Raw genomic sequence first — 18,395 nt, 5'->3', positions numbered from 1 at the left:
TTTATGGAAATACTAATACATTGAATTATAAGACATATTCAAGTAGAGATGACACCGTAGCAGTTATTTGCCCAAACTCCACCTGTATGGGTTATGTTTGCTCTGTAAATTCTATTTCAGTTATTCTAATCTAAAGCATCTTGTCTTCCTAGTTTAGTATACAGTATTGTAGTGTAGATAGCTTACTCAGCCACATTTGCAATATACTTCCACATTTACTTGCAGATGTTGAGATCTGACTTGACCATGCCTCATTGTCCCCAGTTATAAAAAGAGATAAATACTTCCTTATTTTGCTTAGTTATTGGGCAATTCAGTTCCATTCACAATGATATCAGTGCCCAAGACATTTTATTGTCTGAAGTGGAGCATGTGCTTAATTTCTAGTGAAAATGTATGGCAATTAATAGTGCAATCCTATGCATGCCAATTCAGATTAAGTCCTACTGAAGTCAATGGGACTTTACTGTGGGCATAATCCAGGCCAATTTAAGCACATTTAGCTTGCAATTCTATACATGCTTACCTAGGAGGATAATACGTATTATGCAAGGATTATATATCTTTCTTATATAAAGCACATGTTATTTTCATGGCAAGAGCTGATGGATGGTATAGAAATTTAATTTTAAAAAAGAACTTGCAAAAATCATTTTTAAAAGACAGGCTGCTTTATTTACAGCATTCTCTAAATAAGAAACACTTAATTATATATGATAAGACTTCTCAAAGATTTTTCCACTATCACCTAAGAATAATAAAAACATGTTAATTAAGAGAGTGTTTTGCATCTCATGACACATTCTTGCATTTAAAATCAATAGAGGTGTTTGCACAGACTGCCTGGCTGCAGAATAGAATAATATTGTCGGAATATTCTGTTCTGATGTCTGCTCTTCAGTGACTTTGATATGACCTGACTATAGCTACAACCTTTAATAACTTGTGACTTCATGTGGCCTTATCTTGCCTCTTTGAGAGTTTCCCCACTGCACTTGGAAACCCAGCCAGATGGGCAGGGTATAAATAATAAAATATTATTCTTATTCTTATAGCTGTGTATTGACAACTCCATTTGGTTGATCTAACTGAGGAATACATGACTGCCACACTCTCTCTCAATACAGTGGTACCTCGGGATGCGAACGGGATCCGTTCTGGAGCCCCGTTCGCATCCCGAACAGAACGCAGGACGGGACGGTGCGTCTGCGGGTCGTGTTTCACTGCTACCACGCATCTGCGTGACATCATTTTGAGCGCATGCGTGAGCGGCGAAACCCGGAAGTAATGTGCTCCGTTACTTCCAGGTTGCCGCGGAGCGCAACTCGAACGCGCTCAACCCAAAGCGCATTCAACTTGAGGTATTACTGTACATTGTGGAATCAACATATATCCTAAGTCCCCTGAATCTGTTTATTGCCACAGAGAAATTGTTAGTGCGAGTTAATATAACAGTGTTGTTGTCATGGATGGATGAGATTTAGATTGCCTTTGGTAATCTTTCCTCCACCCCCCAAATGCAGAGGTGAAGGACCTATTGGGATGGTCTGCTGTCGGACTTGTTGAATTTGAGAGTTCTGAGACCTGCGGTGAGCAATTTGCAAGGCACTTTGAGCACAAGGTCACTTACATTTTGATCCAAACTAGATGTCAGTGTTGATAAAGTTCTAGAGGAGGTTTCTAGAGCATTGGCCAGTCAAAGTGTATGGAATCATGTTCTGTTGTTGTGGTTTGATGATGTGGACAGGACAACTGAAGGGACCTCGCCTACAACATGTACTCTCAGTTTAGATTATTCCTTCAACTACAGCAATACAGAGACATGGAAAAGAATTTAGGAGTAGTCTCGTATTTTTAAACATGGATTTTACTGGATCTTTACATGGAAGAAATAACAAAACAATAAATAAGAGCACATGAGTAGGGAGGTGATCAATGCCTTTTTATGAGAGGGAGTGGTCCTTGCCTGTTTGAAGGAGGCAGTGGTAAAACCACTCCTTAAGAAACCTTCCCTGAATTCGGAAAACCTAACTAACTACCAGCCAGTTGCTAATCTCCCTTTCCTGAGCAAGACCAGATCCCAGCGCTTTTGGAAGAAACTGATTTTCTGGATCCATTTCAGTTGGGGTTTTGGTTCAGAAACTGCTTTGGTCACCCTGTATGATGACCTCCGTTGAGAGAGAGACAAGGCAAACATGTCCCTGTTAATTCTTCCTCAACCTCTCAGTGGCTTTAGATGCCTTCCGGAGTGATTGTCTGAACTAGGGATGAGTGGCACCGCTTTGCGGTGGTTCCAGTCCTACTTGGATGGTTGTTCCTAGAGGGTGTTGTTTGGGGAATGCTTTTCAGCCCTGTGGAACCTTCAGTGTGGGGTTCTGCAGGGCTCAATCCTATTCCCCACGTTGTTTAACATCTACATGAAACTGCTGGGTGGGGTTATCTGGAGGTTTGGAGTACGTTGTCAGCAGTATGCTGATGACACTCAGTTCTCTTTCTCCTTTACATCTGCAGGTGAGGCAGTGGAAGTGCTGGACCATTGTCTTGCTTCGGTAATGGACTGGATGAGAGCCAAAAACTGAAACTCAATCCAAATAAGACTGAGACACTGTTAGTGAGTGGTTCCCTAGGCCAGATGGGTGGGAGATTGCCTGCTCTTGATGGAGTTACACTTCCTCTGAAGGAACAGGTTTGTAGCTTAGGGGTACTCCTGGATCCTTTGCTGTCGCTCGAGGCTAAGGTGGCCTCTGTGGCCCGGAGTGCCTTCCATCAGCTTTGGCTGGTGGCCCAGCTACGCCCCTATCTGGACAGGGATAGCCTAACTACTGTTGTCTGTTCTCTGGTAATCTCAAGGTTCAGAAACTTCAGCTAGTGCAGAATTCAGCGGCCAGGTTGCTCACTGGAGCAAGACAGTTTAAGCATATTACACCAATCCTGGTCAGACTGCATTGGCTACCAGTTAGTTTCTGGGCCCAATTCAAAGTGCTGGTTTTGATCTATAAAGCCTTAAACGGCACAGGACTGCAATACCTCAAGGACTGCCTCTTTCTATATGAACCTACCTGGACCCTGAGGTCATCTTCTGAGGCCCTTCTTTGTGCGCCTCCTCCTTGAGAGGTCCAGAGGGTGGCAGCATGAGACCGGGCCTTCTCTGTAGTGGCTCCCTGTCTGTGGAATGCTCTCCCCAGGGAAGTTCGCCTGGTGCCTTCATCATGTACCTTTAGGCTCCAGGCAAAAACGTTCTTTTCTAAACAGTACTTTGGTTGATTTGATTGGCATCCTATGCCCTTTTAAAATGTGTGGTATGTTTTTTTTTGGGGGGTATTGGGTTGTTGTTTTTATTTTGATTCTATATTTTGTGGTTTTATATTTTGATTTTGTTCTGTGAACCGCCCTGAGACCTGACCTCCAGGTATAGGTTGGTATATATAAATTCAATTAATAATAATAAGTAATACAAGTATATTATCTGCAAATGAAAAGGGTGATTAAAAAATTAAGAGAAATTGACTACATATACATAATTGAGCAAATGAATTAATGAATAGGGCTAGGGAGTGCCTTCCATATTAATATTTTATTGTAGGACCAGAAAATTTGCATCTAGATATCCAAATTAGATCCCAATATTTAGCAAGAATTATGCCCGTTGGCAGGCAGATACTAAACAGGACTGTTTGTCGGCACTGTGCAATTTAGCTGATCTTTGAAATGAGTATTATCATTACTAAGCAGTATCTAAGATAGAATTGCATAGAGTATCATTTTCTGTAAAAAGAAAGAAAGAAAGGATTGACTAAATATACAATACGTTAAAAAAAAAAAGAATTGCCAAGTGGGGCTGAACCCTGGTGTTAGAGCACATGCATAATCTCCCAGATTAGTCTCAAATTTTTCAGGTAACAGGACAGGGAAGAATCCTGACAGCCAAGGGAGCCATGATCAGAGTATATAATAGTGGGCAAGATGAATAGCCTAACTTGGGGTAAGGCAACTTCATATAACTATATATGTTCACCTGAATGTTTCTGCATTCCATATGTACTTAGAGGGATGCTCTGTGTGCAGAATTTTAGGTCTGTAGCATGCAGAATAACCTACAGAATAGTGAAACATGATTATTTTAAATCCAAGTCCATTTTGTTCAACATTCGCTCTATGCTTAATAAACTTAGATGTTCCAAAACTAGGGTGTGAGCCAATTTGCTTTGTAATATGCTGCTTGGTCTGTTGCGTCCTTCATTGCCCTTTCAAAACATACCTTAAACCCAATAATAAATGCTGGAAATGTAAAGAAATGGAAGGTACATTCTTTCACCTTTGGTGGACGTGCCCAAGGATTAAGGCTTTCTGGGAAATGATATATAATGAATTGAAAAAGGTATTTAAATATACCTTCTTGAAGAAACCAGAGGCCTTTCTTCTGGGCATTGTCAGCCAATTGGTGCCAAAGAAGGACAGAACTCTCTGTATGTACGCCACAACAGCAGCAAGAATACTTACTGCAAAGTATTGGAAGACACAAGAGCTACCCACTTTGGAAGAATGGCAGATGAAGGTGATGGACTATATGGAATTGGCAGAAATGACTGGCAGAATCCGAGACCAGGGAGAAGAATCAGTGGAAGAAGACTGGAAGAAATTTAAAGACTATCTACAGAAATATTGTAAAATTAATGAATGATAGAATGATGTTGGATAGCAACTAAGGGGTTTCCAGCTGTAATGATTCAAGAGAATATGAAAAAAGGGTTATAAATGGGTTAAAATCTAATGGTAAGGATTTGCTGAACCAATAAATTGAAGTGGAATACAAAAAAGGGAGGTATGAGGAGGTCCGGGAAATAAGCTAAAAGAAAATAAGTAAAAGAAAAAATGTATGTTTTTAACTGTTTTTATTTTGTATTTTTCTTTTTCATTTTTATTGTTATATTTCAAAAAAATTTAATAAATATTTTATAAAAAAACACACAAAACATACCTTAAACCTCTGTTGCTGAATCCGTGGGTTGGTTAACTATATCCACATCCAGGTTGCTGCCTTCAACAGGTGCTGAAACAGGAAAACCTTGTTTTGCTTCTGTGTTGTGACAGGAATAGGTCTGTGAGGTGGTTGAGCGTAAGAGGCAGGGCCTTTTTTGTGGTGGCTCCACCACACCTTTGGAGTCCTTTCCCAGAAATGCTGCAATGGCAGCTACACCTCAGACTTTTCAGAAGACCTTAAAAACTCAATTGTTTCAGTTGGCCTTCTCCTGAATAATTTATGTCCTGCTTACCGGAAAGAGACTGGAATATCGTTATGTTACTAGAATTCCAAACTCTCTTTGTGGAATTTCTGTGGAATAGATCAATAATAATTATTGATTTTTAGTAAAAAGCATTTTTATATACTTGTAGTTTTTATTGCTGTAAGCTGCTTTGGGCAGGCTTTGCCTGGAAAAGTGGCATGTAAGTATTTTAAAATAAATAACAATAAAAGATTTGTGCTAACCGTTTTCTCTTTTCTTCTTAGTGGACTCATTGGATGTAGCTGGGCCATGTTATTTGCTTCTGGTGGATTTCAAGTAAAGCTTTATGATATTGTACAAGAACAGGTAACAAAAGCCCTGGAAAAAATTGGGTAAGTCATTTGAGTTCCTTTAGCACAGATTAGTCAGGATTATAATTGTTTGAATACTGTGGTTAGCTTTTAGTTCTAAACAAGGGACCAATGGGATTTCAGGATGCATTCAGATTATCTGTTCAAGGTAGTGCTCAAATTATGGGATAAAAGGTAGTAGATCTTCAGTGAGACCCACAAGCCCCACTACCTGATCAATTGTCCAATGTGTCCTCTATTGCCTTCTAAAAGCAATAGCAGGCAGACAGACACACACAGAAGCATAAATTCTTTTACTGTCACACAACAGGCAGAGGCTTATCTCTGATTTTAGCACATAGAATGGAGATAGGATGCCCCTTATCTCTGATCGTAGTGCTTAGAGAGTCTGACATCTCCATCTGGCTGGTCCCCCCAGGTATACAGAAGAGCTTATTTATTGCATTTGTATCCCACCATTTTCTCCAAGGAGTACATGATGCACCCCTCTCCTCAGGCAATCCTTACACAACGGTTAAGAGGTTGGGACTAGCCCAAGGTCACCTAGTAGGCCTGGGCAATATATCCATATATCACCCAGGACTGGTATTAGGGGCAGACAGTGATGACGGCTTCACTCAGCGGCATATTGCTGGTGAAACCGCTACCTCCTGAGTCCCACTGCTACCAGCGTGCTGAGGGAAAAACAATCTGCATCCGGACTCTGGCGGCAGAGGGACTCGGGAGGGGTGGCAGTTTCACCAGTGATATACCGCTGAGGGAAACCGCCATCACGGTCTGCCCTCATACCACTGAAGGGAGAAACAGTCAGCATTGCTGAGGCACAATACGGCTTGCTCCTCCCTCTGCTTCAACAAGCCCCATGTCCCTCCGGCTTGTGCATACTGGAGGGATATGGGGCTTGTTCAGCTGGGGGGAGGGCGGCGAGAAGACTCAAAGAAGCCCTCCCGCCCCCCAGCTAAGCCTCGCCAGTCCCCCTTGCCTGTTTCAAGGCAGCAGTGGAAGCTGCCTCAGCTGCCTCCACCTTTCAGCAGCTTGCTTGGCTTGTCACATACCTTCACCTTTCAGATGCTCCATGTGTTTGTTATTTTTTTCGTGTTATACAAATACAGTATCAGTAACACTTTAAAAAGCTTGTTTAAGATGCCCAGTCCCTTCCAATACTAGTAAGTGGAGACTTAAGTTTCCAGAATGCTTATTGAGAGTTAGGAGTTTCCGTATTCAAATCACTCAATCGGGAGTTGCGTAGGTGTCTTTAGATAAGATACTGTTCTCTTGGCGTCAGCCCCACCCCTTGTAATATGGGATGGTGGCAATAGTGACCTATTTACAATGCTGTTGTAAGAATTATTGAGATAATGCACGTGAAGCACTTTGGACACTTCAGCTGTGCTAAATTGTAAGAATTGAGTTGGTGCTGGCTTAAATTCCCATGTCCAACTTCCTGAGAACTTGCATGATGTACCACTGAAATGTCACAGAGAAGTTATGTTTCTAACATTGCCCCATCTTATATCCATGTCGTTGCAAACTTCAGATGATGATCACAAAAGTTACCCATACAGACCAGAGTTTTCTTTGTTGAGGGTAGAAATGTGATATTCTTTGCACTACCAAAATGGCATTGCCTAGGTAACAGCAGAATGAACAAGCAAACAAAACACTTGGGGAGAGAGGGTTCAGCAAAGCAGTTTCATGTTTCTGAGTGTTTGGTGGTAAGGGATACTTAAAAGTGTGAAGAGGAATGCATTTTTTTGTTTCTCCTTCAGAATTGATTTGACTGGACTAAGGGCTAAGCAAAGCCCCTTATCAGATTAGTGTTTCACTCCCAATTCCTTTGTTAAGTTGTTTCCCTGATTTCTCTGTCTGTAATATGAGGAAGCATCTAATTACCTATGGGTGATGGGACTGCTATTGTACAATATGAAAACATTACTGCTCTAACAATAATCAACATAAGGCTTTGCCAGAAACATGGACTTGTGAGAAGGAGCGCCAGGTTGTTTTCAAGGTTTTGTTTCAAGGTTTTGTTTTGTTTCAAGGTTTCCCTCACATCCGGTATTTATTTATTGCGTACGACCCGCTTTTAAGTTGTGACCACTCTGCACATAACTTTAAACACCTCCTGGTGGATGAGAGCATTGCAGGTCCCACTTGCAATATACTCTGCATGAGAATGGTGGAGACACGAGCAGGTTGAGGAAACTGGCAGATTGATGACTGGGTAATCTGTATGTTAATATTGTCTGGGACATCACATTATGCTGTGCCTCCATTGAATAAGAGTCTGCCTATTCCTGTATAATCTTTGTTCAGTCATCAACAGACATGCAAAAGGTTTTCATGTGCTGGAGAGGCTGGAAAAGTTCACATGTTTTGTGGTACGGTGCTATATAAATATTTCTATGAATACATGAGTAAGATATAAAAAGGGCAACCAAAACGATCAAGGGGATGGAGCAATGGGGAAAGGTTGCGGCATTTGGGGATTTGTAGTTTAGTGAAAAGGGACGCGGGTGGCGCTGTGGGTTAAACCACAGAGCCTAGGACTTGCTGATCAGAAGGTCGGTGGTTCGAATCCCCGCAACGGAGTGAGCTCCTGTTGTTCAGTCCCACCTCCTGCCAACCTATCAGTTTGAAAGCACGTTAAAGTGCAAGTAGATAAATAGGTACCGCCCCAGCGGGAAGGTAAACGGCGTTTCCATGCGCTGCTCTGGTTCACCAGAAGCGGCTTAGTCATGCTGGCCACATGACCCGGAAGCTGTACGCCAGCTCCCTCGGCCAATAAAGCAAGATGAGCACCGCAACCCCAGAGTCAGCCACGACTGGACCTAATGGTCAGGGGTACCTTTACCTTAGTTTAGTGAAAATGCGAGTAAAGGCAACATGATAGAATTATACATGGCACATAGAAAGTGGATAGAGAGAAGTTTCTTCTCTCATAATGGTAGAACTCATGGACATCAGTGATGGCTGCCCGGAAGCAGTGGTGACCTGCAACTTGGATAGCTTTAAAAGAGGCTTAGACAAATTAATGGAGGCAAAGGCTATCATAGTCTGAGGAACTAGGCTTCTGAATACCTGCTGCTGGAAACTGCAGGAGGGGAGAGTGTACTTGGGTCCTGCCTGTGGGTTTCTCATAAGCTCTGGTTGTGAAAACGATGCTGGACTAGATGGGCAATTGGCCTGATTCTGATCTGCTACAAGGAAAAGTTCAAGGTCTTGGTACTAACATATAAGACCCTATGCAGCTCAGGACCAGGTTACTTGAGAGACCACCCTATCCCTTGTATGCCCAGGAGGTCGCTCCTTCTGCAAATTCCAAAGATATCAGAAGTCAGCATCACAGTAACTTGGAGCAGAACTTTCAGTATGTCTGTCCCTTTTCTTTGGAATAGCATTTTGGGATATAACAAGAGTCCACCATTTGCACTTTCCGGGAACAAATGAAGACATTTTTGTTCTGACATGCTTTCCCAGCTGGATTTCTGCCAAGGGTGTCTGTATTGTATTGCTTTTGCCTTTCTGGTTTTTTTAAAAAGAAAGTATTTGCTATTTTGTGCTGTGTTTAGCCATTTTTAGCTATTTTTATAGCACACCACCTTGAGATGTTGGCATGGGAGGCAATTAATAAATGAATAACAATGTTTGCATTGTGCTCTGAAGCATGAATCTAGAGAATGCCATAAAAAGGTAAAGGACCGCTGACAGTTAAATCCAGTCGCAGATGACTCTGGGGTTGCAGCACTCATCTTGCTTTACAAGCCGAGGGAGCTGGTGTTTGTCCACAGACAGTTTTTCCGGGCCAGGTGGCCAGCATGACTAAGCTGCTTCTGGCGCAATGGAACATCAAAACCAGAGCAGCACACGGAAATGTTGTTTAACTTCCCACCGGAGTGGTACCTATTTATCTACTTGCACTTTTTGGCGTGCTTTCAAACTGCTAGGTTGGCAGGAGCTGGGACTGAGCAACGGGAGCTCACCCCGTCGCGGGGATTCGAACTTCCGACCTGATCGGCAAGCCCAAAGAGGCTCAGTGGTTTAGACCACAGCGCCACCGGCGTCCTTGAGAGTGCCATACACTGCACCATATTTCATGAGGGTTCCTTTTAATAAGTGTGCATGGAAAAAGTTAAGAGTGCAGTAGGGGAAAACAGATTGCCGGAATCTTTCTTGTGGTATATTTTTATTAGTACGTGTGATAAATAAAACTCATAATTCTTCTGCTGGTCTTCTGTTTTCAAACAGCAAAGAATTGAAAGAACTAGGAAAGACAGGAATGCTGAAAGGTACTCTGACAGCTGACAAGCAGCTGTCTCTCATTAGCGGCTGCACAGATTTAAAAGTGGCAGTAGAGGGTGCCATATACCTTCAGGTGAGTACAGTACATGCTTGTTTGCTTGAAATGGCCAAAGGGAGGAAATTTTGTGGGGAATTCACTGGCTTCCTTATGCTCTAATCATTTGTTCATTCACCAGCTTTATCTTGTAGTTGGATGAAACTAAAAGCACCGGCCTCTAAATACAGTCTTGACTATGCAGCAGCTGGTCATTACCATTCCAGCAAAATTTTTATATCTAATAGAGCTTAATTGACCAAAAATTGTAAGTGGTATTCCTACCTCTTTTCATTGGCAGTTTGTGGGCCAAGTAAATGTTAAGTTTAAATCTGGTTTAAATCAGCCAAACTTAATGTGTAAAGTTTTCAGAAGTCTAGTTAAAGGAGGTACTTTTGTATAGAATCCTTTGTGGTTAGGTTGTGCATAAAGAATATACCAGATTTTAATAAATAGGTGATCTAGCTAAGTGCAGAAATGGAAATTCTGTTGCTTCAGTCAATTCAATTCTACTCTATTGCTTCATTTTACTGGAGTAAAGGTAAAGGTAAAGGTACCCCTGCCCGAACGGGCCAGTCTTGACAGACTGTGGGGTTTGTGCGCCCATCTCACATTTATTGGCCGGGGGCCAGCGCTGTCCGGGGACACTTCCGGGTCACGTGGCCAGCGTGACATCGCTGCTCTGGCGAGCCAGAGCCGCACACGGAACGCCGTTTACCTTCCCGCTGGTAAGCGGTACCTATTTATCTACTTGCACCCGGGGGTGCTTTCGAACTGCTAGGTGGGCAGGCGCTGGGACCGAACAGCGGGAGCGCACCCCGCCGCGGGGATTCGAACTGCCGACCTTTCGATCGGCAAGCCCTAGGCGTTGAGGCTTTAGCCCACAGCGCCACCCGCGTTTACTGGAGTACCCCCAGATAAATAAACTTAAAAGTGAAAGTAGTGAAAAGGGTCTTAGCATACATTTTGCTACTCTAGTTGTACACGTATTTCTTAGGGGTTGTTTGTACATATCCTGATCTCGATTGATGCCCTGCACTGGCAACTTGCGGGAGGAGGGGCATACTCTCAAAGGCAGAACTATGCAGTTAAGGTTCCATGTAGTTTTGTGATGTAATACTATAAATAGACAGAATTGCAATACGGGTAGATCTCATCTTAGACTGATTTTACAAATGTGACCACAGAAAATAAAATGGGCGAGAGAACAGGAAACACCTCCCACCCCAGAAGAGATCTCACAGGAACCCACATGCAACCTTCCCAGAGCCTGGAAAGCAAGCGGGGCAGGGGGGGGGGCTTAAAAAGCTCTTTTCACAGTGGGAAAACACAGTGTGGAAAGAGCTTTTAAGCCCCCCCCCCTTACTTTTCAGGTTTCTGAGACGATCTCATCACAACTTTGCAGAGCCTTCCAAAGGCCTTGCATGACCTGCTCAGTAAGCAAGCTTGAGTGGCTTAAAAAGCTTGCCATCTTGGGGGAGGGGGCCAGGCCCGCTCAGCACTGGCCTCAGAGAGATAGGAATGGATGTGCAGGACTGTTTGGGGTGGGGGGTTGGCTTTGCATAATTTTGCTTATACAATCCCCCACTTAAGACAACTTCTACCTGTATATTCCCGCTTCTTCTTCCAGAAGAGGGAGCTGGTGCACTGAAGCTACTGCTAAAGCAAGCATATGATGACTTAAACGTATCTGACCCTAACCCCTGACCAGCTTTCCAATGAGCTATGTATCTCACAAGCTTTGTGTGTGGCCAGTGGATTCAGAACTTTGACTAAGCTTTCTGTTCCTCCATTTACATTCTGTTGCCATCCTACAGTGGCCAGACTAGTACCGTGTCAAGAGAGGCTGTGAAATACCAAACGTAGATGACTGCCTTGTACTCACTCAGACCATTAGTCTGCACAGTTCAGCAGTGGTTGTCCAAGGTTTCAGACGCAACATTCACAGCTCTGCCTAGAGATGCTCAGGGTTGACCCTGGAAACACACACACACACACACACACACACACACACACTTCATTTAATACATATGTTAAGGAAGATATAAGTTGATCACTTATCTGGAGCCCACCCTATCCCATTCTTCCTACTGCTTGGCTGATCTCAACTAAAGCATCCATGACAAAAAAAGCCATCCGACCTCTGCTTAAAAATATCCAATGAACGAGAGTCCACCACCTTCCAAGAAAGTCCATTCCACTATCGAACAGCTCTCACTGTCAGAAAGGTCTTCCTGATGTTTAGTCGGAATTTCATGTCTTGTAACTTTAATTCATTGGTTCATGTCCTGTCCTTCGGAGCAGGAGAAAACAAGCTTGCTCCATCCTCCATATGACAGCCTTTTCGATATTTGAAGATGGGTATCATACCCCCTCTCAGTCTTCTCTTTAGCAAGCTAGGCATACCCAACTCTCTCAACCGTTCCAAACCCTTGATCATCCGGGTCGCCCTCCTCTACACATGTTACAGCTTGTCAATATCCTTCTTAAACTGTGTTGCCCAGAACTGGACACAGTATTCCTGGTGTGGTCTGACCAAGATGGAATAGAGTGGGACCATTACTTCCATTGATCGGAACACTATACTTCAGTTGATGCAGCCTAGAATAGCATTAGCTTTTTTGGTGCTGCCTGTTGAGTCGTCCTAAGCTTGTGGTCTACTAAGACCCCTGGATCCCTGCTCTTTAGATGATAATGTATATTATCTTGATCTCATAAAAAATGAGGGTCCCTGCTGAGTTTGTGGACCCTCCTGCTCATTTTTTCTGAATGAAGGCCTTTGACGTCTGCTCCAATTTCCTGTCCTGGTGGCTCCAGAAGCAGTGGTTCTCAACCTGTGGGTTCCCAGATGTTGTTGGACTACAACTCACATCATTCCTAGCCAGCATGACCAGTGGTCAGGGATGATGGGAGTTGTAGTCCAACAACATCTGGGGACCCACAGGTTGAGAACCACTGCTCCAGAGGTTACTTCTGCTGTGGATGTGCTACCCTAGCCCTATCTGTGATCCTGTTTGTAATATCCTTGGTTGTGAGTAAAATAAGATGCAATCATATATACGGTAATTTCACTGCATTCCTTGGAACTCCTGTCATGAACAATGTCCTTAAGAGTAGAAATTCTTTTTTAAGAGAATGTTAAGAGAATGTTAATGCATAAAACTTCCTAAACTACATTAAACAGATAAAATCTAGCGAGTTCTTTTTTGTTCTCCTTTGTTTCTTATTTAAAACTTTCTCTTCACTAGATACAGCGGGTAAATTTACTTCATAGCCATAAAACATTAGTTGTCTAGCATAATGCAAATACTCTTCATGTTACTTGATTTAGGTACAGTTCTTCCATCCCTGATTTTCAATTCACTTGGCCTATTGTCACTTATTAACTAAGCAAAATTATTGGGAAAAGTGTAATCATGGTCTTAAATGTTTCCCACAGAAATCAGCGGGGCTTTAAACTAAAGTTGCTTCCAGGGACCTTTGCTATTTTAGGGTGGGATTCAATCACATACCAGCAAATCCAGGTTACACAATGATAGTTGACTGGAATGTCTTATGCTGCAGACCAGGTTCTCTGAAGGATTGGACTTTTTGTGCCAAAGTTGGACAATTCAGTGGGAAGTGCAGGATAATACTCACTTTGACATAATGTCGTTTAGCCTTCCAGCAATCAGATTGGAGTCAGTGCTCAAAACAAGTTCCCTGGAAGTGCCCTCATTCTCTTTTTAAAGACCATTGGTCTCGGTTGTTAAAGAATGGGCTACTTGATGTCATAATTCTGTTAACTTTATACAATGGTCATAACAATGTTGCCTTGGGGAAATGAGAAATGGGATATTCTTCTTGAGAGCCATCTTTGCAAAAACCTATAAATACCCTCTTCAAATATCATTGGCTTCTATCCCATAAGTCCTACAATCGAACAGGAGAAGAGCACATAGGTGTAATATTTGGTTATCTAAAGCCTCTCAATTTTACAAAGTGATATGAATGTCCACTCACTCACTCTCATTCCTCCAATGTGAGGTTGTGATTCTCGAAAGTCCTATTCTGTATTTTTGTTGTATTTTTGGACTTTGTCTTTTGTTAGAAGATAATTCACCACAATTAGTAAAGGCTCCGAGTTATTCAGTAAGTAAAGTATAGCTACATAGTTACTGGAGTGAATATTATCTGTATTCATGGTTGACTTTATTAACACCAATAGAAATCTGATACAAATCAGGCAACGGGAGTATATAGCCTCAATCAGGCATGACCAATCTCATTATTGTAAGAAATGTTGTTACACATAAAATTTGAAACTTTTTCAAGGGTTTTGTGGTTAATATGGATCAAATGTGGAAGTAAATCTGCGTAACTCGGTTGTATCCCATGCGACAAAGCTTGGCTACAGCCTGCAGTTAGGCTGGAATCTGAACGACATGCCAAGTCACGACTTAGTTCAGCAGAGTGGTGAAGGAGCAAAGAACCGTGACCTCTCTTGGAAGTGGCATGATCACATGTTTGTCCCAAGCCATGTTCAGTCCAGGCCAGTTAAAGTAGTAGCAGGCCTGGGTGAGGAAGAATATCTTGCCACCCTCTCCATAAGACACTTTTGATATATTATAAGGAGGGGCTCTCTTTCTTTCCTCCCCCTGCTTTTAATAATCTGGGCAGCCCAAATGAAGTGTTAGTAGTGCAAGAAGGGAGTGAACATTTCCCCTCTACTTCCTTCAAAATCCTTCATCCAATTATTCAAGGCAGCAGTTGAATTAACATGATATTCTTGTAAAGAAGCTGGTAAAATGCGGTCTTGACTATGCTACCACTCAGTGGATTTGTAACTGGCTGACTGACCGAACCCAAAGGGTGCTCATCAATGGTTCCTCTTCATCATGGAGAAGAGTGACTAGTGGGGTGCCACAGGGTTCTGTCTTGGGCCCGGTCTTATTCAACATCTTTATCAACGACTTGGATGATGGACTCAAGGGCATCCTGATCAAATTTGCAGATGACACCAAACTGGGAGGGGTGGCTAACACCCCAGAGGACAGGATCACACTTCAAAACGACCTTGACAGATTAGAGAACTGGGCAAAAACAAACAAGATGAATTTTAACAGGGAGAAATGTAAAGTATTGCACTTGGGCAAAAAAAATGAGAGGCACAAATACAAGATGGGTGACACCTGGCTTGAGAGCAGTACATGTGAAAAGGATCTAGGAGTCTTGGTTGACCACAAACTTGACATGAGCCAACAGTGTGATGCGGCAGCTAAAAAGGCCAATGCAATTCTGGGCTGCATCAATAGGAGTATAGCATCTAGATCAAGGGAAGTAATAGTGCCACTGTATTCTGCTCTGGTCAGACCACACCTGGAGTACTGTGTCCAGTTCTGGGCACCACAATTCAAGAAGGACACTGACAAACTGGAACGTGTCCAGAGGAGGGCAACCAAAATGGTCAAAGGCCTGGAAACAATGCCTTATGAGGAACGGCTAAGGGAGCTGGGCATGTTTAGCCTGGAGAAGAGGAGGTTAAGGGGTGATATGATAGCCATGTTCAAATATATAAAAGGATGTCACATAGAGGAGGGAGAAAGGTTGTTTTCTGCTGCTCCAGAGAAGCGGACACCGAGCAATGGATCCAAACTACAAGAAAGAAGATTCCACCTAAACAATAGGAAGAACTTCCTGACAGTAAGAGCTGTTCGACAGTGGAATTTGCTGCCAAGGAGTGTGGTGGAGTCTCCTACTTTGGAGGTCTTTAAGCAGAGGCTTGACAACCATATGTCAGGAGTGCTCTGATGGTGTTTCCTGCTTGGCAGGGGGTTGGACTCGATGGCCCTTGTGGTCTCTTCCAACTCTATGATTCTATGATTCTATGATTCTAATTGTGGTTCTTGTTTCTCGTCTGTCCTGTTCACACTGATAGGGGCATGGTATACACACTGTCTTAACTTACAATTGCAAGTGTTCCCATGGGATGAGGTGGGCTTTTTCAGTCATAAGGCCACCTTCTCATGTGAGAATGAGAATATATGATATGTTATCTTTCCATCCAGGAAAGCTGATATTATTTTAGTTCATGGACACATTCCAACCATGCAAAATACACAGAGAGTGTGGAGTAGGGCTGGGGAGGGAAATAACCCAGGGAGAGTCCCAAGGGCCAGGTAGGAAGGCCTGTAGGGCCAAATTCAGACCCTGCACCTCACCCCTACTCTAGGGCCTTCGCTTGTTACTTCTCGTAAGATGAATTGTTTGAAGGAGAACTCCTGCACTTCATGTTCTCCTTAATACCAGTTAAATCAGAGAATTAGTACATCTGCTGTACTTGCCAGCACTTGCCTGCCGTACTGCAGAAATGGTGCGCACTCTGATGCTGAGCAAACTGAAATTCACTTATGCAAGCTTTGTTTCGTCATTTCTTAACCAACAGTTAGTCCCTCCAGGCAGCTCCAATTCTTTTCCCTTTCATATTTGCACTGTGAAGAACACTCTTTCAGCGGGGATTTGGAAGGAATATTTGCTTTTGACTTTCAGGCATCTCTTGAAGACACTTTTTAGGCCGGCAGGCCTATGCAGCTGTTTAAAACGTTTTGATTAAACATTCAGTTTAATGATTTTTTTTTTACTTTTAAAATTGTTTTTTATGTTGTACAGGCTGCCCTGATATCTTACGAGATGGCAATATGAAAATACTTCATAAATAAATAAGCTTCAGGGGTTCTAAAGAACCCTTATGCAATCCATCTGCTATCTGCTCTGAGTGCAACTACCTACTTCTAACATTTTCCTTATATTACTTTTCATTGCTGCTCATGTAAAATTATGTGCAGTACAAACAAAAATTCCCCAAAATGGATCTGAGTACAGGTCAGCACTTGCCTGCTATGCCAAAGATATAATCGTCATTCGCTATGCGAGTGTGGTATGTTTCTGAATGACATTTTTACAAACAAAATACCTACCGTAGCATAACACACAAATCTTGATGTTGGGATGTAAAGAAGTTCAGTGTCAACATAACAAATAGATGTCCTGTTGGCTGCAGGCATTCCCACTTAATTCTTACTGCTTGCTAGCCCCATCTGCATGATACTCTCAGCACCCTTAACAAAGTAGACTTCCCAGGATTCTTTTGGGAGAAGCCATAACTGTTTAAAGTGATATGATACCTGCTTTTACATGTATAGTGCAGATGGTGTGTAATTCATTGCAAATTGGGTCTTTGAAGTACCAAAAGGTGGCTCTGTAATTGGGGGCAGAACTTTCTGAAAATCCAGGGCATGACTTCAACTTAAGAGTCTCAATATTACAAACATAGGCTTTGCAGTATTAGATATTTCTAGCCTTTACCCTCCTGGGGCTGAACATTCAGTGAGGGGGAATGCCTCTTACTGTGAATGGATGTTGGGATTGTAGAAGCTGGCCACATTTGCAAGTCTGACTGTCTTGAGAATGGGGCCAATTCACACCATAAAGGTAAAGGGACCCCTGACCATTAGGTCCAGTCTCATGACTCTGGGGTTGTGTTGCTCATCTCGCTTTATTGGCCGAGGGAGCCGGCGTACAGCTTCCGGGTCATGTGGCCAGCATGACTAAGCCTCTTCTGGTGAACCAGAACAGCGCACGGAAACACCGTTTACCTTCCCACTAGAGTGGTACCTGTTTATCAACTTGCACTTTGATGTGCTTTCAAACTGCTAGAGAGCCAGTGTGGTGTAGTGGTTAAGAGCGGTAGTCACGTAATCTGGGAAACCGGGTTCGTGTCTCCGCTCCTCCACATGCAGCTGCTGGGTGACCTTGGGCCAGTCACACTTCTGTGAAGTCTCTCAGCCCCACTCACCTCACAGAGTGTTTGTTGTGGGGGAGGAAGGGAAAGGAGAATGTTAGCCGCTTTGAGACTCCTTAAAGGGAGTGAAAGGCGGGATATCAAATCCAAACTCTTCTTCTTCTTCTTCTTCTTAGGTGGGCAGGAGCTGGGACCGAGCAACGGGAGCTCACCCCGTCGCGGGGATTCAAACCGCCAACCTTCTGATTGGCAAGCCCTAGGCTCTGTGGTTTAACCCACAGTGCCACCCGCATCCCTAATTCACACCATAGACATACCTTATACAGTGTCCTAGCTGGGGGGGGTAGTTGTGTTTTTTGCCTCCAGAGGGATGCCATTGAGGCTCCCAGCCCCCCCCCTCTGTGTATGTTTATGTGTACACAAATGCACATGGGGGTGTCAAATTGGATCTTTGACAGAGGTTAAATAAAGTTTGGTTTCACCTTTATATAAATGTGAGTAGCCACCTCTGCTTTTGAACTGGTGAGTTCCTTCTCCTGGATCTCAGACTTTTCTCCCTTTTAAGAAGACACTTTAAATAAATAAGTAAAAAGATTCAGCTCATGTGTAGTGAGTACCTCAAAATTACATATTGTAAAATTGCTCCATTTAGGTACAGTACAAAACATACTTGAGGACTGGAA

General features: G+C 43.0%; 1 protein-coding gene and 1 long non-coding RNA gene across 7 annotated transcripts in view; one reads left to right on the top strand and one right to left on the bottom strand.

The window, feature by feature from the left end:
• Positions 1-18,395, top strand: part of CRYL1 (crystallin lambda 1) — a 37,561-nt gene that overhangs the window by 1,713 nt on the left and 17,453 nt on the right. Inside the window, exons 2-3 of the mRNA XM_082220336.1 lie at positions 5,510-5,617; positions 9,845-9,971. Coding sequence (XP_082076462.1) covers positions 5,510-5,617; positions 9,845-9,971 — 235 coding nt within the window. The remainder of the gene's footprint in view (positions 1-5,509; positions 5,618-9,844; positions 9,972-18,395) is intronic.
• Positions 1,304-18,395, bottom strand: part of LOC309531048 — a 61,206-nt gene continuing 44,114 nt past the window's right edge. Inside the window, exons 3-7 of one of the 6 annotated variants that reach the window (XR_014219023.1) lie at positions 11,818-11,908; positions 5,489-5,603; positions 4,979-5,332; positions 4,016-4,258; positions 1,304-3,765 (exon numbers count right to left, since the gene is read on the bottom strand). This is a non-coding gene — a long non-coding RNA (uncharacterized lncRNA). Of the gene's footprint in view, positions 4,259-4,978; positions 5,333-5,488; positions 5,604-11,817; positions 11,909-18,395 lie in introns of all 6 variants that reach the window. The other 5 variants (XR_014219025.1, XR_014219022.1, XR_014219024.1 and 2 more) reach the window with 5 other exon arrangements.

The sequence above is a fragment of the Podarcis vaucheri genome (assembly GCF_965113315.1).
Source record: "Podarcis vaucheri genome assembly, chromosome: 4".
In the NCBI taxonomy this organism is placed as follows: domain Eukaryota; kingdom Metazoa; phylum Chordata; class Lepidosauria; order Squamata; family Lacertidae; genus Podarcis; species Podarcis vaucheri.
This window is presented reverse-complemented; position numbering and strand designations above follow the sequence as displayed.